Source organism: Panthera leo, chromosome B2 (assembly GCF_018350215.1).
Source record: "Panthera leo isolate Ple1 chromosome B2, P.leo_Ple1_pat1.1, whole genome shotgun sequence".
Lineage (NCBI taxonomy): Eukaryota > Metazoa > Chordata > Mammalia > Carnivora > Felidae > Panthera > Panthera leo.
The window spans coordinates 147,582,851-147,601,038 of NC_056683.1; the positions used below are offsets into that span (position 1 = coordinate 147,582,851).

The 18,188-nt window shown below is 42.2% G+C and overlaps 1 protein-coding gene across 3 annotated transcripts in view; it reads right to left on the minus strand.

Annotated features, from left to right (window-relative positions):
• PDE10A (phosphodiesterase 10A) overlaps window positions 1-18,188 on the minus strand; it is a 339,438-nt gene that overhangs the window by 77,203 nt on the left and 244,047 nt on the right. For all 3 annotated transcript variants that reach the window (XM_042940270.1, XM_042940269.1, XM_042940272.1), the window contains exons 6-9: window positions 7,660-7,800; window positions 4,621-4,776; window positions 3,017-3,067; window positions 1,933-1,991 (exon numbers count right to left, since the gene is read on the minus strand). In XM_042940270.1, the coding sequence (XP_042796204.1) occupies window positions 1,933-1,991; window positions 3,017-3,067; window positions 4,621-4,776; window positions 7,660-7,800 (407 nt within the window). The remainder of the gene's footprint in view (window positions 1-1,932; window positions 1,992-3,016; window positions 3,068-4,620; window positions 4,777-7,659; window positions 7,801-18,188) is intronic.

An 18,188-nucleotide genomic window follows, 5' to 3' on the forward strand; every position in this document is an offset into this window, starting at 1 on the left:
TTGTTTGATTTTTGTCCTTTTGTGGAAACAACCAATAACAAGTTACTTTAGAGATAAATGAAACCTTATCAGTAACTTTGGTATGGAGTATCTAATTTTGGACAGTATTTTATTGGTAAGTACCTATTTTGAGAGCAAGTTTGTAGCATTTAAGTAAAACTATGAAGGGATAAAATTGCCCACCATTTTTAATATTTTCATGAATAACTTTGATCTGAAATAAAAATGTTCAAATTTGCTTAATCTCATTAATACAGTTAAAATGTAAATTAGCACTGAAAACCTGGAAAGTTAAAACACAGTTGCACTGTACCGAGAAAGCCATGTAACTCATTTGAGAAGAAACGTCAGAATACAAGAAATAATGACGACCTGATCATTTTACACGAGTAACTTGTGTTCATTACTACAAACAGCAGGTAAATACTTAGGAGATACGTGGCAGCTACATTGAAATGTCAACCTGATAAACGAGGAATGAGTAGGCATGTATTCTAGGGGATATTTTAACATAGGATCTACTGGTTCCTGGGAACTTAGCAAGGGACTCAGAATTAAGATAACTGAATAGTGATAAACAATGCCTTTCGCTTAAAAGACAAATTACCCAGCTTGGAGCCACTGAGACGCTGGTAATGTAATGTACCACAAGCAAGGGGGGAAGGTCCAGTTGGTTTCCCCGAGGGAAGAGATTTACAGGGATCGAATCGGGCTGTGGAAGCCTTGCAAGGTGTTCAACTCCACTAGCAAAGGAAGGTGAGTGGCTTCCCTTCCTGTGCGCTTGGGTGGCCAAGTCATGTGTCCCAGAAGTACTGTTTGATTCTGTCTCGGGGACACAGGGGCCTGGCGATCAAAGGAAAGCACCCTCATCCCCATGCTTCTCTAATTGCGTATTTCAAAACAGCATGTAACACAAAGCAGCACCTTCAGACTAATGAGTGCTGGGGTCCCAACAGTCCTTGACGAGGAAGGTATTAAGTGCCACCAAAGTGGCCCGTGAGGGAGAACACGGTCCCGGCCGCTGCCGGTGGCCGTGGAACAGCAGGTACGTTATTCCTCCGTTAACTTGCCACAGGACGTGGCCCTGAAGTGACCACCTCCTGGGCCATTATTTCAGATTTCGGCCATTCAGTAGATGGCTCAGATCTACAGACAACCCCGCTGGGAGCAGGGGAACTGATATGAACCCATGTTGTGGTGAACATCTCTACCTGCTTCCACCCCCGCCCAAGGAAGCTTTTCCAGGGCAAACTTCAGGGAAATGGAACATTTTCTCTGAAGTGGTATTTGAGCTCCCATACATGGGAAAATTAAAATAATAGTAATATTGCCGATACGGGGGCGCCTGGGTGGCTCAGTCGGCGAAGCGTCCGACTCTCGGTTTCGGCTCAGGTCGTGATCTCATGGTTCGTGAGTTCCAGCCCCACGCTGGCTCTGTGCTGACAGCGTGGAGCCTGCTTGGGATTCTCTGTCTCTCCTTCTCTCTCTTTCTCTGCCCCTCCCTGCTCACTTTCTCTCTCAAAACAAATAAATAAACTTAAAAAAGATATTGCTCATCTGGTTTAATTTACTGACATTTTCAGAAAATGCCAGAGAGGGTTTTTGGAAAATAATAAACTAGAACATTTCCTCTTCTACTGCTCTCGGCTTTCTCCTGCAAAAACAGAAACACTTAGTACCTTTAACATGCGCTAGTGAGTCTAATTAGAAGATACGCACCAAACTGCAAATAAGTATTATCGCATATACGTCTGCAATCCTTCACTTGTAAAGTGACCACGGGTGCGAACGTAACTTCACGGTCCGGGACGGGAACCTTTCTTACCAGACTACCGACTGCAGAATACACAGTACCTATTGCCGTCGGAGCCTGCACTGAGGGTAAACCCCTGATCCGGAAGAACTACGTCACCCCTAGAAACCAACACTTACTTGGATACGTCAAGGAGGAAGTCATTCAATTCGGTCTGCTTGGCAAGGCCTCTGCACACCTGCCAAAGAGAATGATGACTATTAATTGTAAGAGAGTTCCCCTTACGCAAAGGAACAATTCCGGAATACTATTTTCCCTCACTGTATTTTGAAAGGTGTGACGCGATCACTTTTTATAACATGGTAATACTATCAATGGCAAGTTGAGACTTGAGATACTTCAATCCCAAGTATCTATGGAAGGCTTACGTGTGCTAAGCTCTGTTTTACGCGCTTTATTATCTCAATCAGCACAGAACACCATGGACTGGGGATTTGCTTTCCTCATTGAAGCAAGAAGTCGTGCAGAACCACGCTCCCGCTCCAGAGTCACTGAGGGACGGGGCCAGCGTTCAGACCCAGGCGATCAACCTCCACGGTTGCTCTTTAAAACTACTTCCCACTGTACACGACTGACACGTGGGCACGCATCCCACTTTACGCGAGACGGTCAGGCCCGAGAGGTCCTTGCTCCCCACGCTATCACTCTGTAACTGTGTGCTTTTTCTCCTCCTATCCCACAATCTGAGTTTGCTGCAACAGATTTTTCCACAACAAAGAGAGGTGGAAGGTACAAGGGGGGAATTGTTTCGCTGCTGTGTCCCCGAATTCTGAGGTTGAGTTACTGGGAGACTCAATAAAGTCTGTGGTCTTTCCAGTTAGAGCGTATTTTCAAGAGAAGCCAGTATCTGAAATTGGCCATCAAAGTTTCCATATACCATTTAGTTCAGAGGATGCCTTAATTTAGGAAATGGGACTCATGATAATATCAATGTTACTGCCAGCAGGAGGCCGTCAGTGGAAAGCAAATACTGTGACAGAGCCCACACCATTTACTGTACCAACGATTTACAGTTATACATAAATACACGGCAGTAATTGCAAGATGTTAAAGGCAGGGAGTAAGTAAATATAAGTGAGTAGACACAACAGTTGAGAAATAACAAAACACCTAATATCCAAAAATGACACACTAGGGTCACTTAGTAAGCCCCCCCCCCCCGTGGGGCACCGGAGCCCCCGGGAAAACACCCCTGGGACACACCTGCACCTGATGGATGGCTACTGAAGCCCAGGCAAGATTTGCTGTCGCGACCTACAAAGAAAGGGATGACACACGTTTTGATTAGTCACATGCAGAGACCCCAACACAGCGCCTCCAGCAGAACCGCGTAGGAGTCATTTCCTGAGCCCACTGAGTATCTGAATATTTTGCCAAACGCAGAGCATCGAATATGTAGAAGGTTTCTCTTTCGTATTTCCTGCTCCTTTATAATGGAGCCTAACGCTCTCTCGAGCCTCTTAACTTGGGATAAAAAAGCAAGACAAAGGCCTGAGAGCGCTAGCCTCCGACGATTTTCGCAGAAAATGATTACTTTCCAGTTGAACAAAAACACTATTAAAATGGCCTCGGTGACTAGCATAAAACGATGAAGTACTTGCAACCTCCTGCTGACAAGTTCTCAAATTCCTGGCCCTGCCGCTTCTTTTATTGTTCGTTCGCTTCCCCAACATTCGCTGGGTGCCTGGTAGGTACCGGGCACTCCTCCAGATGCCGGGGACCCGGCCACCAGCAGCGACACCGCAACAGCTCACGGCGGACCGTGGGAGAGAGAAAGACGAGGAGGAGAGCCAGTGAGGCGCACGGCGCGCCAGCTGCTGACAAGGGGCCAGAGAGAAGAGGAGGCACCAGAGGGAGAGGAAATGCTGGGGGAGCCGCCCGAGCCCACATGCAGTGCTCAGGGAAGGCCTCCTCCGCGAGAGGGCAGCACGTGGGGACAACTCCTGAGGGAGGCGGCTGGGTCCGGACAACGAGGACACGCAGAGCCCAGGCCGAGGGACAGCACGTGCGCGGGCTCCGAGCCGGAGCGGGTCAGCCTTGCTCGAGGGTCCAGTGTGGCTGGGGGAGGGGGGAGCGGGAGGTGGGGGTCATCCCGCTAAGTGGACAAGGCCCCTGAGGGACGGGCGCATATGCACCCTGGGAGTGACACACACATCCCGGCAGTAACTGGTTTTAGGGTCAATGAGCCAATTCTGATCCAGGGAATACTTCACGGAGCCCACGGGTTCCCAAATGTATTTGGTGCTGGAGCCTTTACTCAGGATACGCTCTAGGGAGAGGTCGTTTTTAAGAAAACTTCATAAAGACAACCAGAAAGTGAAAATTCTACAAAGTCACCCTGCTACTTTATTTAGTTCATAGTACGGCATACTTCAATTTGTCTTGTTAGAATGGATTCCTACTAAAATAAATTACTGGATTTCTTTTTTTATGAACGTGTAGGTATTATTTTTGAGAAAGAGAGACTGCCCATGCATAGGACCTTGACTGGGGGAGGGGCAGAGAGCGAGGGGGACAGAGGATCCCAAGCAGGCTCTGAGCTGTCAGCACAGAGGCCAAAGGCGGGGCTCGAGCTCACGAACGATGAGATCGTGACCTGAGCTGAAGCTGGACACTTAGCCGACTGAGCCACCCAGGCGCCCCTAGATTACTATACGTCTAATTGAATCAGTTTTCCCTCTAAATAAGTACAAAAGAAAAAGTTTTTAAAAACCATCAAAACGTTGTTAAGCAACGTGTGGTTTGCGCTATTCACTCATCTATTAACTGAACAATATTAATGAGTAGCCTCAGCGGGCTAGCCTCACCTCCTGATGACTCATACAGAAGGCTTCTTTGCCCCAGTGCCGATACAGCTCAAGGATGCCAATCAAATCACCGATTGCAGTGACAATTGGTAAACAAAGAACAGACTGTATACGAGTCCCAGACTCCAGGCCAGTACCTCTTGGAAATCGTTCATCCTGAAAAATAAAGGGAGAAAAGATACAAATTCAGTTTCGGTAAAAGATGGAATTGTCACATTATGATTCTTATTTGTCAGAAATCGCCTAATACTTGCAATAAAACACAGCTAGTCTCTTTAAAAGGAAAACCAAATGACAATGGACACTATAAACTGTATTTAAGAAAACGCTTATCTTAGGGGGCACATGCCGCCCGATGTTTACGGCAGCACTATCGACAACAGCCAAACTACGGAAAGAGCCCAAATGTTCATCGACTAACAAACGGATCAAGAAGACGTGGTGCATGAATACAAGGGAATACTACTCAACCACCAAAGAGAATGAAATCGTGCCATTTGCAACGACGTGGATGGAACCAGGGTGTATTATGCTACGCGAAATGCCTCAGAGACAAATACCATACCATTTCACTCATATGCGGAATTTAAGAAACAGAACAGGTGAATACATGGGAATGGGGGAAAAAAGAGACAGGGACTGGATTTAAGACATTTTTAAATACAGAGAACAGACTGAGGGTTGTTGGAGGGCGGTGGGTGGGGGATGGGCTAGAAGGGTGAGGGGCATTAAGGACACTTGTTGAGATGAGCACGGGGTGTCATATGTGAGTGATGAAATCACTGAAGTCTACTTCTGAAACCAATTACTATATGTTAGCTAACTAGAATTTAAATAATAATTTGGGGAAAAAAAGTTTATCTTTAGTAACCTGGCACCTATGCACAGATACTGCTTTAATGTTTCTTTATCCCTGTGGAGTAGAATTTACTTAATTAATGAATATATATTAATTTCATGCCATAATAAAAGGAATTATGCTGGCTAACACGTATTTATCCGTCACCGTCTATGTGCCGTAACTTTTCCAGGGCCTTTACCGGTATAATGTCACGAGTGAAAATGACTCCACATGTATATACCACAAGAAGGAAAGTTTATTGTTTCTTTTCTTTTTTTCAGGTTAGAATAATGTCAAAGTATGTGGGTTTTTCAAAAAGTTTTTAATGTTTTATTTATTTTTGAGAGAGACAGAGACAGAGAGCAGGAGAGGGGCAGAGAGAGGGAGACACAGAGTTGGAAGCAGGCTCCAGACTCTGAGCTGTCAGCACAAGAGCCTGACGCGGGGCTCAAACTCACAAACTGTGAGATTATGAGCCGAGCAGAAGTCGGATGCTTAACCAACTGAACCGCAAATAATGTCAAAGTGTACGTTAACGATGATCTTTCTGATTGAATCTCAAAGGCCCATATTAAGTATTCAAATCATCTAATAATTATCAATTACTTATAAAGAATGAAATTGGTCCTTTGACTTTAATAACTTTCTGGCTTAACAAATCACTCAAAGGAATACAGGGAAATCAAATGAATTAATCCCCAAACACTAATTCTCCTTATTGAATTTCTGCTGTTCTGTAGGAAGCTTTTCATAAATCAACAGCACAGATCAGTATTGCTGATTTATAGGTCTTTTGAAAGCTTGAATATACACCAGGGCATGTTCAAGGGACAACCTATATGGTATCTTAACACTTTCCAAAACTGCAGTGTATTTGAGATGGGACATCGTGTGAGTTTACGGTGCAAACATGCTGATTTGGCGTATCCATATGTTGTAATATGACCGCCATTGTAGTAGTTTGCATTTCTATCTCGTCACGTGATTAGCCTACAACTAGATCTAGTCTTTCAGTGACCTTCGTCATCTACATCCGCATCTATACAGATAACTAGAGGCAAAACCGCAATTAAAACCCAGGTCTCTCGACTCTAAGTTAGCACTTTCCAGAGCAATTTCCTTACACCTGTTTGCCTACCTGTCCATTTCAGCCTAAACTCAGGGAGTGACTCTTCATCACGAGGCTCACCTATCGCGTGGGAGACTGCACTAAGGGCTCCATTTTGTCACGTTCCCTACGTCCGCGTCCTTCGTCAGTACCCTCCAGTATCGAGTCCGGGTTTGCTTACGTGACTCACTTGAACCAACGCGAGGGTGGGAAATGCGATACCAGCAGAGGGTTGAAAACTCATTTGCATGTTCCAAGTCTTCTCTAGAAGCCTTGCCACCATCGTTGAGAACATTCCAGGCTGGCCTTACTTAGGGGTGGGGTGGGGTGGGGAGCTGGGGAGGTGTGGGAGTGACAAACACAGAGAACTGAGGCCATCTAAGGCCAGCCAGTTGACGTCAGTTGACAGCCAGTTGATGTCAGATGCACAAGCAAGCCCAGCTGAAGGTGGCCCAATCCAGGGCTCAGGAGAAGTGACAAGTGGCTGTTGGGTGACAGCATTGATACTCGGGCAGCACAGCCCTCAGCACCAGCTGACTCATTCGTGTGCATCTTGCTACGACATGAAACTCAAAACGGTAATCATCCAGGGGCGCCTGGGGGGCTCGGTCAGTGAGACGACGGCTCAGGTCACGATCCCACGGTGCACAGGATGGAGCCCCGGGTCATGCTCTGCACTGACAGCAGGGAGCCTCCTCGGGATTCTCTCCCTCCCTCTCTCTGACCCTTCCTTGCTCGTGCTCTCTCTCTCTCAAAATAAATAACCAAAAAACAAAACAAAACAAAACATAACAAAACAAAACAAAACACCCATAGTAATCATTTAGTTTACATGAATATAAACCTACAATTTATGTTCAAATGTACTGGTATGGACTGAAATAAGAGCTAAAAGTAGCCCTCGGTGGGTATCGTAAGATAGGATTTTCTGAGGACAAAAGTTCATTTACAAACAAATTCATTTATTGATCTGTATCTTGCTCTAATGCGTTTATAAAACGGCTTGAATCGTAACAGCAAAATGATATGCCACCTGCATGAAATAAATATTTCAGGTTACGAATGTCACAAAAAGCAAAAAGCCATTTACCCCAAGGATGTCTTCCACGAGCAACGTTTTTCTGGATTTGGCCACGTAGGCAGAGATGGTGGTGCCCTGGGCGATGGGCCCGGCAGGGATGAGCCGGGGTTTCCCTTCCTTGATTCCGGGGGGGGTGAACACACACAGACTCTAGAAGAAGGAAAGAACACGTCTTACGGATTTTACAGACCTCCCTGTACTTCCGCACTAACAGACAGACTCCTAGGTATTACTTATCAGTCACGAGGCATCTTTGAGCCAACGAAAACGAGGAAGATGCCTTGCAATGATCAAAGTGGGGTGTGTAAGGTGGAATTCTCTCCGGTATTCCCAATGGGACACAAAACACAGGCTTGATGTAGGACTAAAATCAATGTCCAGGCACAGCAAACCTCGCAAAATGGCCTCTTATCTCGATATATGGAAAATAATAAAATACAAAGTAAGTGGTCCTTGGGGTCCAGATATTGCCAAACGAGAAACAGAGAACATCGGGTCCAACCTGCCCCAGAGGCTGGCACACAGATCTGGAGACAGGATCAGTGACTACAAGTCAAGTTGTTCAGAACATTGTTTCTTCCTCTTTTTTTTTATGACTCAATCACTCCATTCTTTAAACTGGCCTGACTATAAAATGACAGATTCAAAATACTCTCGATAAACATTTTGCTCTTCTCTGTGCAAAAAATTATGGACAAATCTGGGTGCATCTTTCTCTTTCAAATGACCAGGTGGGAAGGTAAAGTCCTGAAGGTATCTTAAAATAAATGTTTTTTTTTTAATATGATCAGTTATTTTTACTAAATCCAGTACTTTGAATAAATTTCTACTAAGAATTGCTAACCAAAACAAATCCCCTAGAGATTGGGGGCAGTATTTTGACATCACTATATTACGATTATCTACTCAATTTGAAAAGTATTAAGGTTCAGTAAATTCTCCCAGCACTTTACTTTTATCTTAGACTGGACTGCTGTAAGTTAAAGCCTGAAGACCTGTGAAGCAGTAAGATTAGACAATCCTCTTAAGCTATACATGTTCCTATTAATACTTACTAAGCAAATTCTCGGTAAAGACATCGAATTGGATCTAATTATACACGTATTAGATCAGTGGTCTTCAAGGCTTTGTAATGTCAGAGAATACTTTCTTCCTATAAAATCTTAACTTATAATCACAGGAGAGTAAACCCTATAAACTCGAGCTCCTTCAATCAGCCAGGAGTAGGGAGGAGGAAAGGAAAGCAAAGCATAGGCGCACCCCAGCTGCTTGAAATAAGTCATTACTTACAGATTAGAGGCGAAGTTCAAAATATTTTTATTCACACCTATAGCTCTATCAGTTTGGACTGTGCCTAAGTAGTATTTGCTATTAAGTACAATGCCTGTGAAAAATATTTTTAAAATGATTCTTATTAAGGGATTAAGTTTAAAACGCTTATTACAAGTTATGCACTTTTAAAAGATTTTTAAGATTTAACTACACATAAGATGGTAAATGACAACTTCACCTTATTTTTAGAGGTTAGACTTCAGTGTCGCTATTTTTAAAGTTACTATAATTCTATTACCCACCAATATGCACATGGCATAGATGATGTAATCTGATTTCTTACCATCGCCACATGACAAGCCAGTGTGCCACCCTCTCTTAAGATTGAAAGAAGAGTAGAAAAAGTATTCAAGAATGGGAAGATGGGGGCGCCTGGGTGGCGCAGTCGGTTAAGCGTCCGACTTCAGCCAGGTCACGATCTCGCGGTCCGTGAGTTCGAGCCCCGCGTCAGGCTCTGGGCTGATGGCTCGGAGCCTGGAGCCTGTTTCCGATTCTGTGTCTCCCTCTCTCTCTGCCCCTCCCCCGTTCATGCTCTGTCTCTCTCTGTCCCAAAAATAAATAAAAAAAAAAAAAAAAAAAAAAAAAAAAAAAGAATGGGAAGATGGGATAATTGCAAGAAAAAGGTGTAGAGGATACGCTGTATCTAGCTGGAAGAAAAATCAGAGTTAATGACGATTTTCTCAAACTATGAGAAAGTTAACCCTAAGAAATCTGCTGAGAAACGTTCTCTTTCTTTATCAAAGACGGAAGGCAGGAAATGAACTTGAATTGAACTGAGGGCTTGCAGAGCTCCTACAGGACTTCCCATGGCCATGACCGTGACAGAAGGTAAACTCTGGGGCAGGCTCACAGCAGTGGCTTGGGCTTTTTTTTTTTTTTAAATAGTCTTTGGCTTTGTTTGTATTTGAAGATCTACAACAGACATGGTTTTTGGATGGCTTTGTGATATATGCCCTTCACGGCTAGATTTAATAATATCTTAAGTTATAATTAACCTTCAAAAGTCAATCATGAAAGAATAGCTTATACGTCCCTATATTACTAGGAGATCATGTATTTAATATCATAAAATGTTCACTGCCTCTACAGAGTTCATATATGGGGCACAAGCAACAGATAAGCAAACACCGTACCAAGGTTGTCTGGAAAGCTAGTCTATGTATTGGGCTTCCTGACAATAAAAGGTTTGGAAATCTTTCAATTACTTGATTGAATCTGAAAAACCTGTCAACAATAAATAATTACCAAAAAATTAAGTAGCTCTTTACTGTGGAAACTTTATCCTTGTTTTACCAATTACCTTCTGATTTTTGTTCATATTTACGGGATAGAAATGTTTCCAAATGGGAGCTGAGGACAAGTGCTAACAAGTATTGAATAAGTTGTCAGATGAAGGCCAAGGGCTCCGGCAGGAAGGGAGAATGAGGACCAGCCTGGGACTGACACCAGTTTCTGACGTGGTTTCACTTTCTCCCCTCTGCATTAGGGGCTTTCCTGTTCTTTTTTTGTTTCTATGTTTTACTCCATACAATTTCCTGTGCAAAAGTTCCCTTCATAACATCCATTTCTGATGGAAGATCAGTCACTGGCTTGAATTATGTGTTCAGTAGTGGGTTCTTTATGACCTTCGCAGTTGTACGGACTGATTGGCAGCTATTATCACAAACAGAAAAAGTCAGTAACAAACCTCTGAATTAGAGGCTGAATTTTACAGGTATTCAAGGGATGGGGAAGATCTATGAAACCTACCTTTATTTACCCTACAGAAATAAGCAAACGGACAGCTGTGTACTGAATAGCTACTCCCCAGTGGTTAAACTAACACCTCCACCAAATACCTGGGTCTGTTTCTGAATTCTCAACTCTGTGCCAGTAGACTGATCGGTCTACCATACTGTTTTAATTACGACAAGTTTGTAGCACATTTTGTGATCTGACAAGGCAAGTCTTGTTTTGGTTCTGAATGTTTCAAAGCATTCACAGTTTATTTTGTAAGATAGACTTTGCATTTTTCATTGGTAACGGGGGCTGCATTAATGCATTAACCAATAATGAGTGTAAGTTCTAGGGAAACTTACAAAAGAAATAGTAACTTTATTTAAAAAAATCATTATGATCTTTGGCATATGGGTTTGACTGGGATGTTCATATGATTAAGATTAAAAAATATTATATTATTTTTATAAGAGGGCGAAAGGAAACTTCTATCAAACATCACTATGCAATATTTTAGAATGTATTAAGACCACTTATGCATGTACTTATAATACATAATTTATCTATAAAATCCAATGTTGAACTGAGTCTCTAAAATTAATTCCTTCTCTAACACTGTATAAATCTATGAAAGCTTTGATCAGCACAAACATATTTTAGAGGCTAGAGATAAAAACAACTAAAAACAAGGAAAAATTCCAAAGTTTCAAACCAGAACCACCTCTACTCTTTCCAGAGAAGAAATCAACTGCACTCAGCGCATGCAACTTGACAAATACTGCTTATTTCTAAGATGAGGTAATTTAAAGCCACTAAGATTGGTAACAGTTGTCATGAGCAGTAGATTGGCTCAGTGAAGCAATAAGGAAGCATTCAAATTATTAAAAAAAAAAAAAAAGCAAATTTGGAGAAATCAATTTGATGGAAAATGAACACTAGAAAAGACTATCACGATTTAATTTAAAAAAAACTGATTTTTTGGTGAAATGGGAAAATCACTGACGTCAATTAGATACTTCCGGTGATAGACATTGTTCTCATCTTCCTTCCTATACGCAATTCAAAGATCACTTTATTCATGAAACTTCATTTCTTATGTTAAGGGTTCAACTCACAATCAGTTAAATTTTAGAAATACTTTTAAAAATATATCACTTAAGCTTACCCTTAAGTTGTTTTTCTCCCAAGACACTAGATGGCAGTGGTTAGTAAACGAATTTAGATCTATGCACGTGGGCGTGACCACCTGGCCCCAAATCCACCTGGAATTTTAAAGACAGAACTAACTCTGCAGGATTCTTTTTAGACTTTTTTTAAAAAAGTTTGTTTGTTTCTTCTTCTGCTGAGAGAGAGAGACAGAGAGAGACAGAGACAGAGAGAGACAGAGACAGAGAGAGAGAATGGGAGGGGCAGAGAGAGAGAATCCCAAAGCCTGACGCAGAGCTTAAACTCACCCCAAACCAAGAGTCAGACACGTAACCAGCTGAGCACCCGGCACCCCCCACCCTGCAGGAGTCTTAAAATTAACCTACTGAAGTTCACTGTGCAGTTGAAGAAAGTCACACGATTCCTTTAAACTACCTGCTATAAACTGATTTCTAACACCAATATATGAAAAGCCAGGTACGAATGTACTACGTGAATTAAAAATTTAGGAGTTCGAAAGGTTTTACGCTTTTCCAAACAACTCTTATTGATAACACAAGAAAAAACTGTAATGATAATATTATAAAGGATGTAATGTATCAGAGTAAAAGACCAGGTATGGAAGAGAAAAATGGTAAAAACAGTAAAAGTTTAATTAAGCAAAATCCTATCACAGGAAGACTAGTTTTGTTTCCAACAAGTATTTCAACAGCACCTTGTACACATCGATGTCAGCCCCTGGTAAGGCTCAGGACATATAAATACACTCCTTCGTGCCCTAACTCTGGACCTGTCGCAAACTGCTCCTTCTACCTAAGAAAGTCCTTTATTTCCCGTCTTATCTACTAAGTGCAAGGTCTTCCCGGCCCCGCTGACACAGAGCTAATCATCGAGTTGTTTTTAAAGTGATCCCCCCCCAAGACCCCCTCAAATTCGGCATCCCAGAACACCTGGGGTTTCCCTCCGTTTGCACTCAAGACCAGATGTTATAATCAACTGTGGATTTCTCGATTTCCCCTACATTCTTTGATGACAGGAATGTTTTGTTTGGCTTTGTTTTGTTTCTTATAATCTTCGTATGCTCATCGATTTAGCATAGATTTTTGGCACATGAAAAGTATTTTAAGTGGTTTGTTGAATGAATCGCATCCATGACATAACATTTAACCAACGGAAGTTAGATTAAGCTTCAGGAAGTTTAAGACTCTTGTCAAAGTCACAAAGTGGTGAACTGGAACTCACGGGGGCCAACTCCAGAACCATGATTCTTTGGGAAGCCGTCCTTCTTCCCAGCTCTGAAACAGCGTGCACAGCACGGGACCCGTCTTTCCCGAAGGGCTGGCGGGGGTGCGGGGGGAACTGAACGAGAAGAGCACCGGGGGTGGGGTGTTGAACGAGGGGGCCCCTTCCGGCTCACCACTGCTCTCGGGGACAGCAAACTGCCCAAACAAGGTTGGTACTCAACAGCCTGCTGAATACATGTCCTACTCAAACAAGAGCCTGCTGAATACATGTCCTACTGGCTTTTATTTTTTTTTTTTATTTTTTATTTTTTTAATGTTTTTATTTATTTTTCAGACAGGGAGAGACAGAGCATGAACGGGGGAGGAGCAGAGAGAGAGGGAGACACAGAATCGGAAGCAGTCTCCGGGCTCCGAGCCATCAGCCCAGAGCCCGACGCGGGGCTCGAACTCACGGACCGCGAGATCGTGACCTGAGCTGAAGTCAGACGCTTAACCGACTGAGCCACCCAGGCGCCCCCCTACTGGCTTTTAGAAGAGCTTTATTTTAATACCGTTTTCAGTTTCTTCCATTTACTGGTCTATTAGGTTTTCCATTTGCATTAAACGGGACAATTTATATTTTCCTCAAAAACTGACCATTTTTTTCCCCCTACATTTTCACATTTATTAGTACAAGTATCCTCTCATAATTTATCATTTTCATCCTGTTTTATTTTCTGAATTATTAAACATAAATAACTGTGTCTTCTCTTTTTGTTAATTAGGTCAGTAAATACCTGATATCTGTACAAAGTCTTTAGATTCCCTTGTTCATATGGATTTTCTCTTTCTAAACCCATAGGTTAAAAAGGCACATCCCAAGGGGGCAGATACTTTAATTTATGACTGTGTCTCTAGTACCTGAGATTACTACCACGTAATTGTACCCAATAAAAATGTGTTGAATTCATGAATTAACTTATTTTGTCCCTTATTTATTAATGCTCAAAAATGCATACAAGGTGCTTCAAGGATCTGCACTATCCACTGTGGACAGCCTTGCCCAGGGTTGTAGCAATACGCCGATTCATTTTTGTAAACCTAATTGTCTGAATATCCCAGTAACTATACTCGTTTTTTTCTCCCAAGAAGTGACATTGCACATTAATTTTGTTTAATTTCCTTGTTTTTAGCCATTATGGGGATCTGAACTCTTCAATGGGGGCTAAACACATCAAAGTAGGATCTAACCCAAAGAGGAAAGGGAAACCCATGTTGGTAAATCCTAAAATAATATATATATATATATATACTTTTTGGATAAACCTACTTGCAGATACTACTAACATTCTCCAAATTGTATTTTTTGTTTGTCAATCACTAAAACACTATTGTATATTTCTGTCCTTTTGGGGTTTTTTTGGTGTGACTGTTTTGCTTCACAAATTTTAACGCATCAACACTTATTGGGTAAACTAAGTAACAGGTCTCCCCTCGTTGCAGACTAAACCCTTCATAAATGCCAAGTGATCTCCTGTTCCAATTTAATGCTTTTATTCCCCAAACTCATCTTCGTCACTGATCCTGTGGTACTTTCTCTCCTTTTGTTTTCATTGTTCTGGAATAGGTCTGCTTCACCTAAAATTCTCTTTTTATTTTCAATCATTCGTAAGTCCTTTTCTATATGTGCCTCTATAAAACAGAAGACAGTTGTGAGTTTTTTAAACCTAACTTACAATTTTTTTCTTTCAGTAACTGGGTCTATCCTACTTGTAATTTTGTTGTGACATATTTTGGTAGAGAGTTCCACAATCTATTTTATGTTTTACTTTTAGTGTTTTAACACTATTTCGTTTGTTTTCTATCTTTTTCTGAACTTTCCATGTTTTCTTTAAATTTTTTCTCTCCAACAATATTAATGTGGGTTTTTAATTCTACTAGGGGAACTTCTGACATACATAAATTTTATTTAAGTTATATTTATCAATGCATCAATTTCAGAAATTAATTACTTAATTTCTGTTGGTTCTTATTTATAAAAAAAGAAAACAATACTTTTATAAGTATAAGCATTTTATAATTCTCCCTGTGTCCATCTTAATCCTTGGAATTTTTGATACAGACTAAAAATTTTATCTCAGTCTGTTTGGGCTACCTTATTATAATTTTTTCACTACAGCATATACATTTTGTTATATATGTGAGTTATTTAAGTAAGGCTTTATAACTATGATTCAAAATCCTGAGGCAATTTAAAAAAGATTTACAAGGGGAGCCTGGGTGGCTCAGTCGGTTAAGCGTCCAACTTCAGCTCAGGTCATGATCTCGCAGTTTGTGAGTTCGAGCCCCGCATCGGGCTCTGTGCTGACAGCTCAGAGCCCGGAGCCTGCTTCGGATTCTGTGTCTCCCTCTCTCTCTGCCCCTCCCCTGCTCACGCTCTGTCTTAAAAATAAATAAACCATTAAAAAACATATGTAAAATAAAATAAAAAAGATTTACAAATACCTATAACATGCCCCTTTTTACAAAGGAAGGAATAGAAGAAAATACATGTGTATCTGCTCACCCCGGCCAAAAAAAAAAAAAAAAAAAAAAAAAAAGCTTTATTTTATTAATATGGTTGGCTTACATTTTAGAAGTATGTCAACATCTGTTCAAGCAATAGGGCAGATTAGATAATTTGATACTCCTGAAAAAATCAATTTAAAAAAATTTTAAAGGCTGGATAAAGTACATTTTCAATCCTTTCTAATGCATTGCTGGGCTGAGAAGAATGGACAGAATGCACAGGAATCTAAAAAGAAGTCAATAACGGAACTTGCGAGGCAAGCAAATCCCAAGTTGGATTTTTCTAGAGAGCGAGCAAAGCCTGGATGTACTGACCCTCCCTCAGGAAAGCACCTCGGGAGACAAGACCTGCTGGAGGCCAGGACCGGAACGGGCTGGCGCCTCATCGAAGCTGGCGGTTACGGTCAATATAGCTACAGGTGCAAGGAGATTACTAGGACACCAGATTGTCTTGAATTTACTGCTGGAGGGAAAATGAAAATCTCTTCTGAGAAATCATAACTGTGCATCACGTGGCTGTGAGGCTGGAATCCATACTACTCTGTAGTCTGAAAAAAAAATCTCATGAGATAATTTAAAGTTGTGCTGGATTGGTATTGCCTTAGGTGACCGGCCAAAACGAATACATATCCCGTCTCCAGGAAAAGAACTTCAACACAACCCTCAAGAACACCCATTTTAAAAGGCCCGAGGAAGACTATGATTCACGGTCAAAACATCAAATAAAATGAGACACACAAGCAAATAAGCCACCAGCTGTTGACAGGTGGGTGAAACAAAAGCCAAGAAATGTAAATTCTGGGTGAATAAAAAACAATACAAAAGAGGTTTAGTTAATACATCCCAAGAAATAAAAGATAAACTTGAAAAAATATCCAGGGGAGGGCGCCTGGGTGGCGCAGTCGGTTAAGCGTCCGACTTCAGCCAGGTCACGATCTCACGGTCCGTGAGTTCGAGCCCCGCGTCAGGCTCTGGGCTGATGGCTCAGAGCCTGGAGCCTGTTTCCGATTCTGTGTCTCCCTCTCTCTCTGTCCCTCCCCCGTTCATGCTCTGTCTCTCTCTGTCCCACAAATAAATTAAAAAAAAAAAAAAAAAAAAAAAAAACGTTGAAAAAAAAAAAAAAAGAAAAAATATCCAGGGGATAAAAAACTATATTGAAGAACTGAGAGAAAATCCGAAAGAACCCGAAAGCAACGATGTTAAAGTCAATATACGGAGAGAGAATTTTTATTAATCTGAATTCTCTATCCAGCAAAGATGCATTTCAAGGAAGTGTTGAAATAAAGACCTAGTCCAACAAAAACTGAGAGACTCCCACCAGGATACCGTCACTAAGGGAAATTCTACAGGGTAGAAGAGACCCGAACGCAGACTTGAACGCACAGAAAGAAAAATGTGGCCGACCAAACACAGTAGTACCCCTAGGTCTCTGCCTTCACGAAGCGTATATTCTAGAGAGAGCCGGATGAACCAATCGTCCCACAAAGCACAAATGTACACTCACAGCTAAGTTCTACGAAGGAGAAGCATGCGATACTAAGAAGGCTCGACAGAGTGAGATCTGACTCGGGAAGGTCAGAATTAGCCACATCTTGGCCACGTTCTCTGCTGTTCCCAGGCCACACGTGGACCAAGGACGCGGTGACCGCAGAGAGAACCATGCCGAGTACCATTAGCTGACCTCAGGAATTCAGGAATGTAGAATAAAGAGCCGACTAGAGCCCGGATGGACAGACTATCATCCCATCAATTAAGTTACAGAAGTAAAAGAATTTAGAAGCGATACACATAGAATGCGCTTTAGGTGTTGTGGACACAGAAGGTTTTTCTAAGTCACATATTCCAGGAAGCTACTTCACGGAGGTCAATGGACAAACAAGCGTGCAAAAATAAAGCCAAACCTGCAGCCAAGTGACCAAGAGTCTGGGATCTGGGAATCTAAACCCAGGCTCTCCAGTCAAGCACTTCTGGAGGCTCTCACCGCCTGCACACCCCTGGCCTCTTGTGGCCTGCCCTTTCTGACCTCTGAAACCGCTCTTCCCCCACTACCCCCTCCAATTCTCGTTCACACACAGCAGAAGAGGGTCATCCCATGGGGCCCTCAGCGCCCGGGTTCACTCACTTCCTCTCGTGTCAACAGTTAGAAATGCTGAGTCCAGCATCCAGGTTTCATCAGAGAACCGGATCGGCCCAAGTTTGGGTCACAAACAGCTGTGACTGAAGGAAAAGGGTCACACGGCAGGTACTCAGCTGCCAAGGCCAAGCCCTGTGAGCTGCCTGCAGATCCCAGGGGCGTCATAACGAGACTTGCACGCTCCTGATCGCCCCGAGCTCACATACACACCGGCACGTTTTAAATACAATTGCAAATGAGATACTAGGTTTGTTTTTTTTTAAGGGATTCTTAATTTTTAAATAAAAGTCCCAAAATTTTAGAAATAAATTTTTAGAATGAGCAGGGAAGAATGAGATCTCCTTGTTATTTTAGTAGCTTAGCCATTTAAAACTGCTGCCAGTGTCTGAAGTATCATTTAAAGTTTTTGGAAGCAGGAG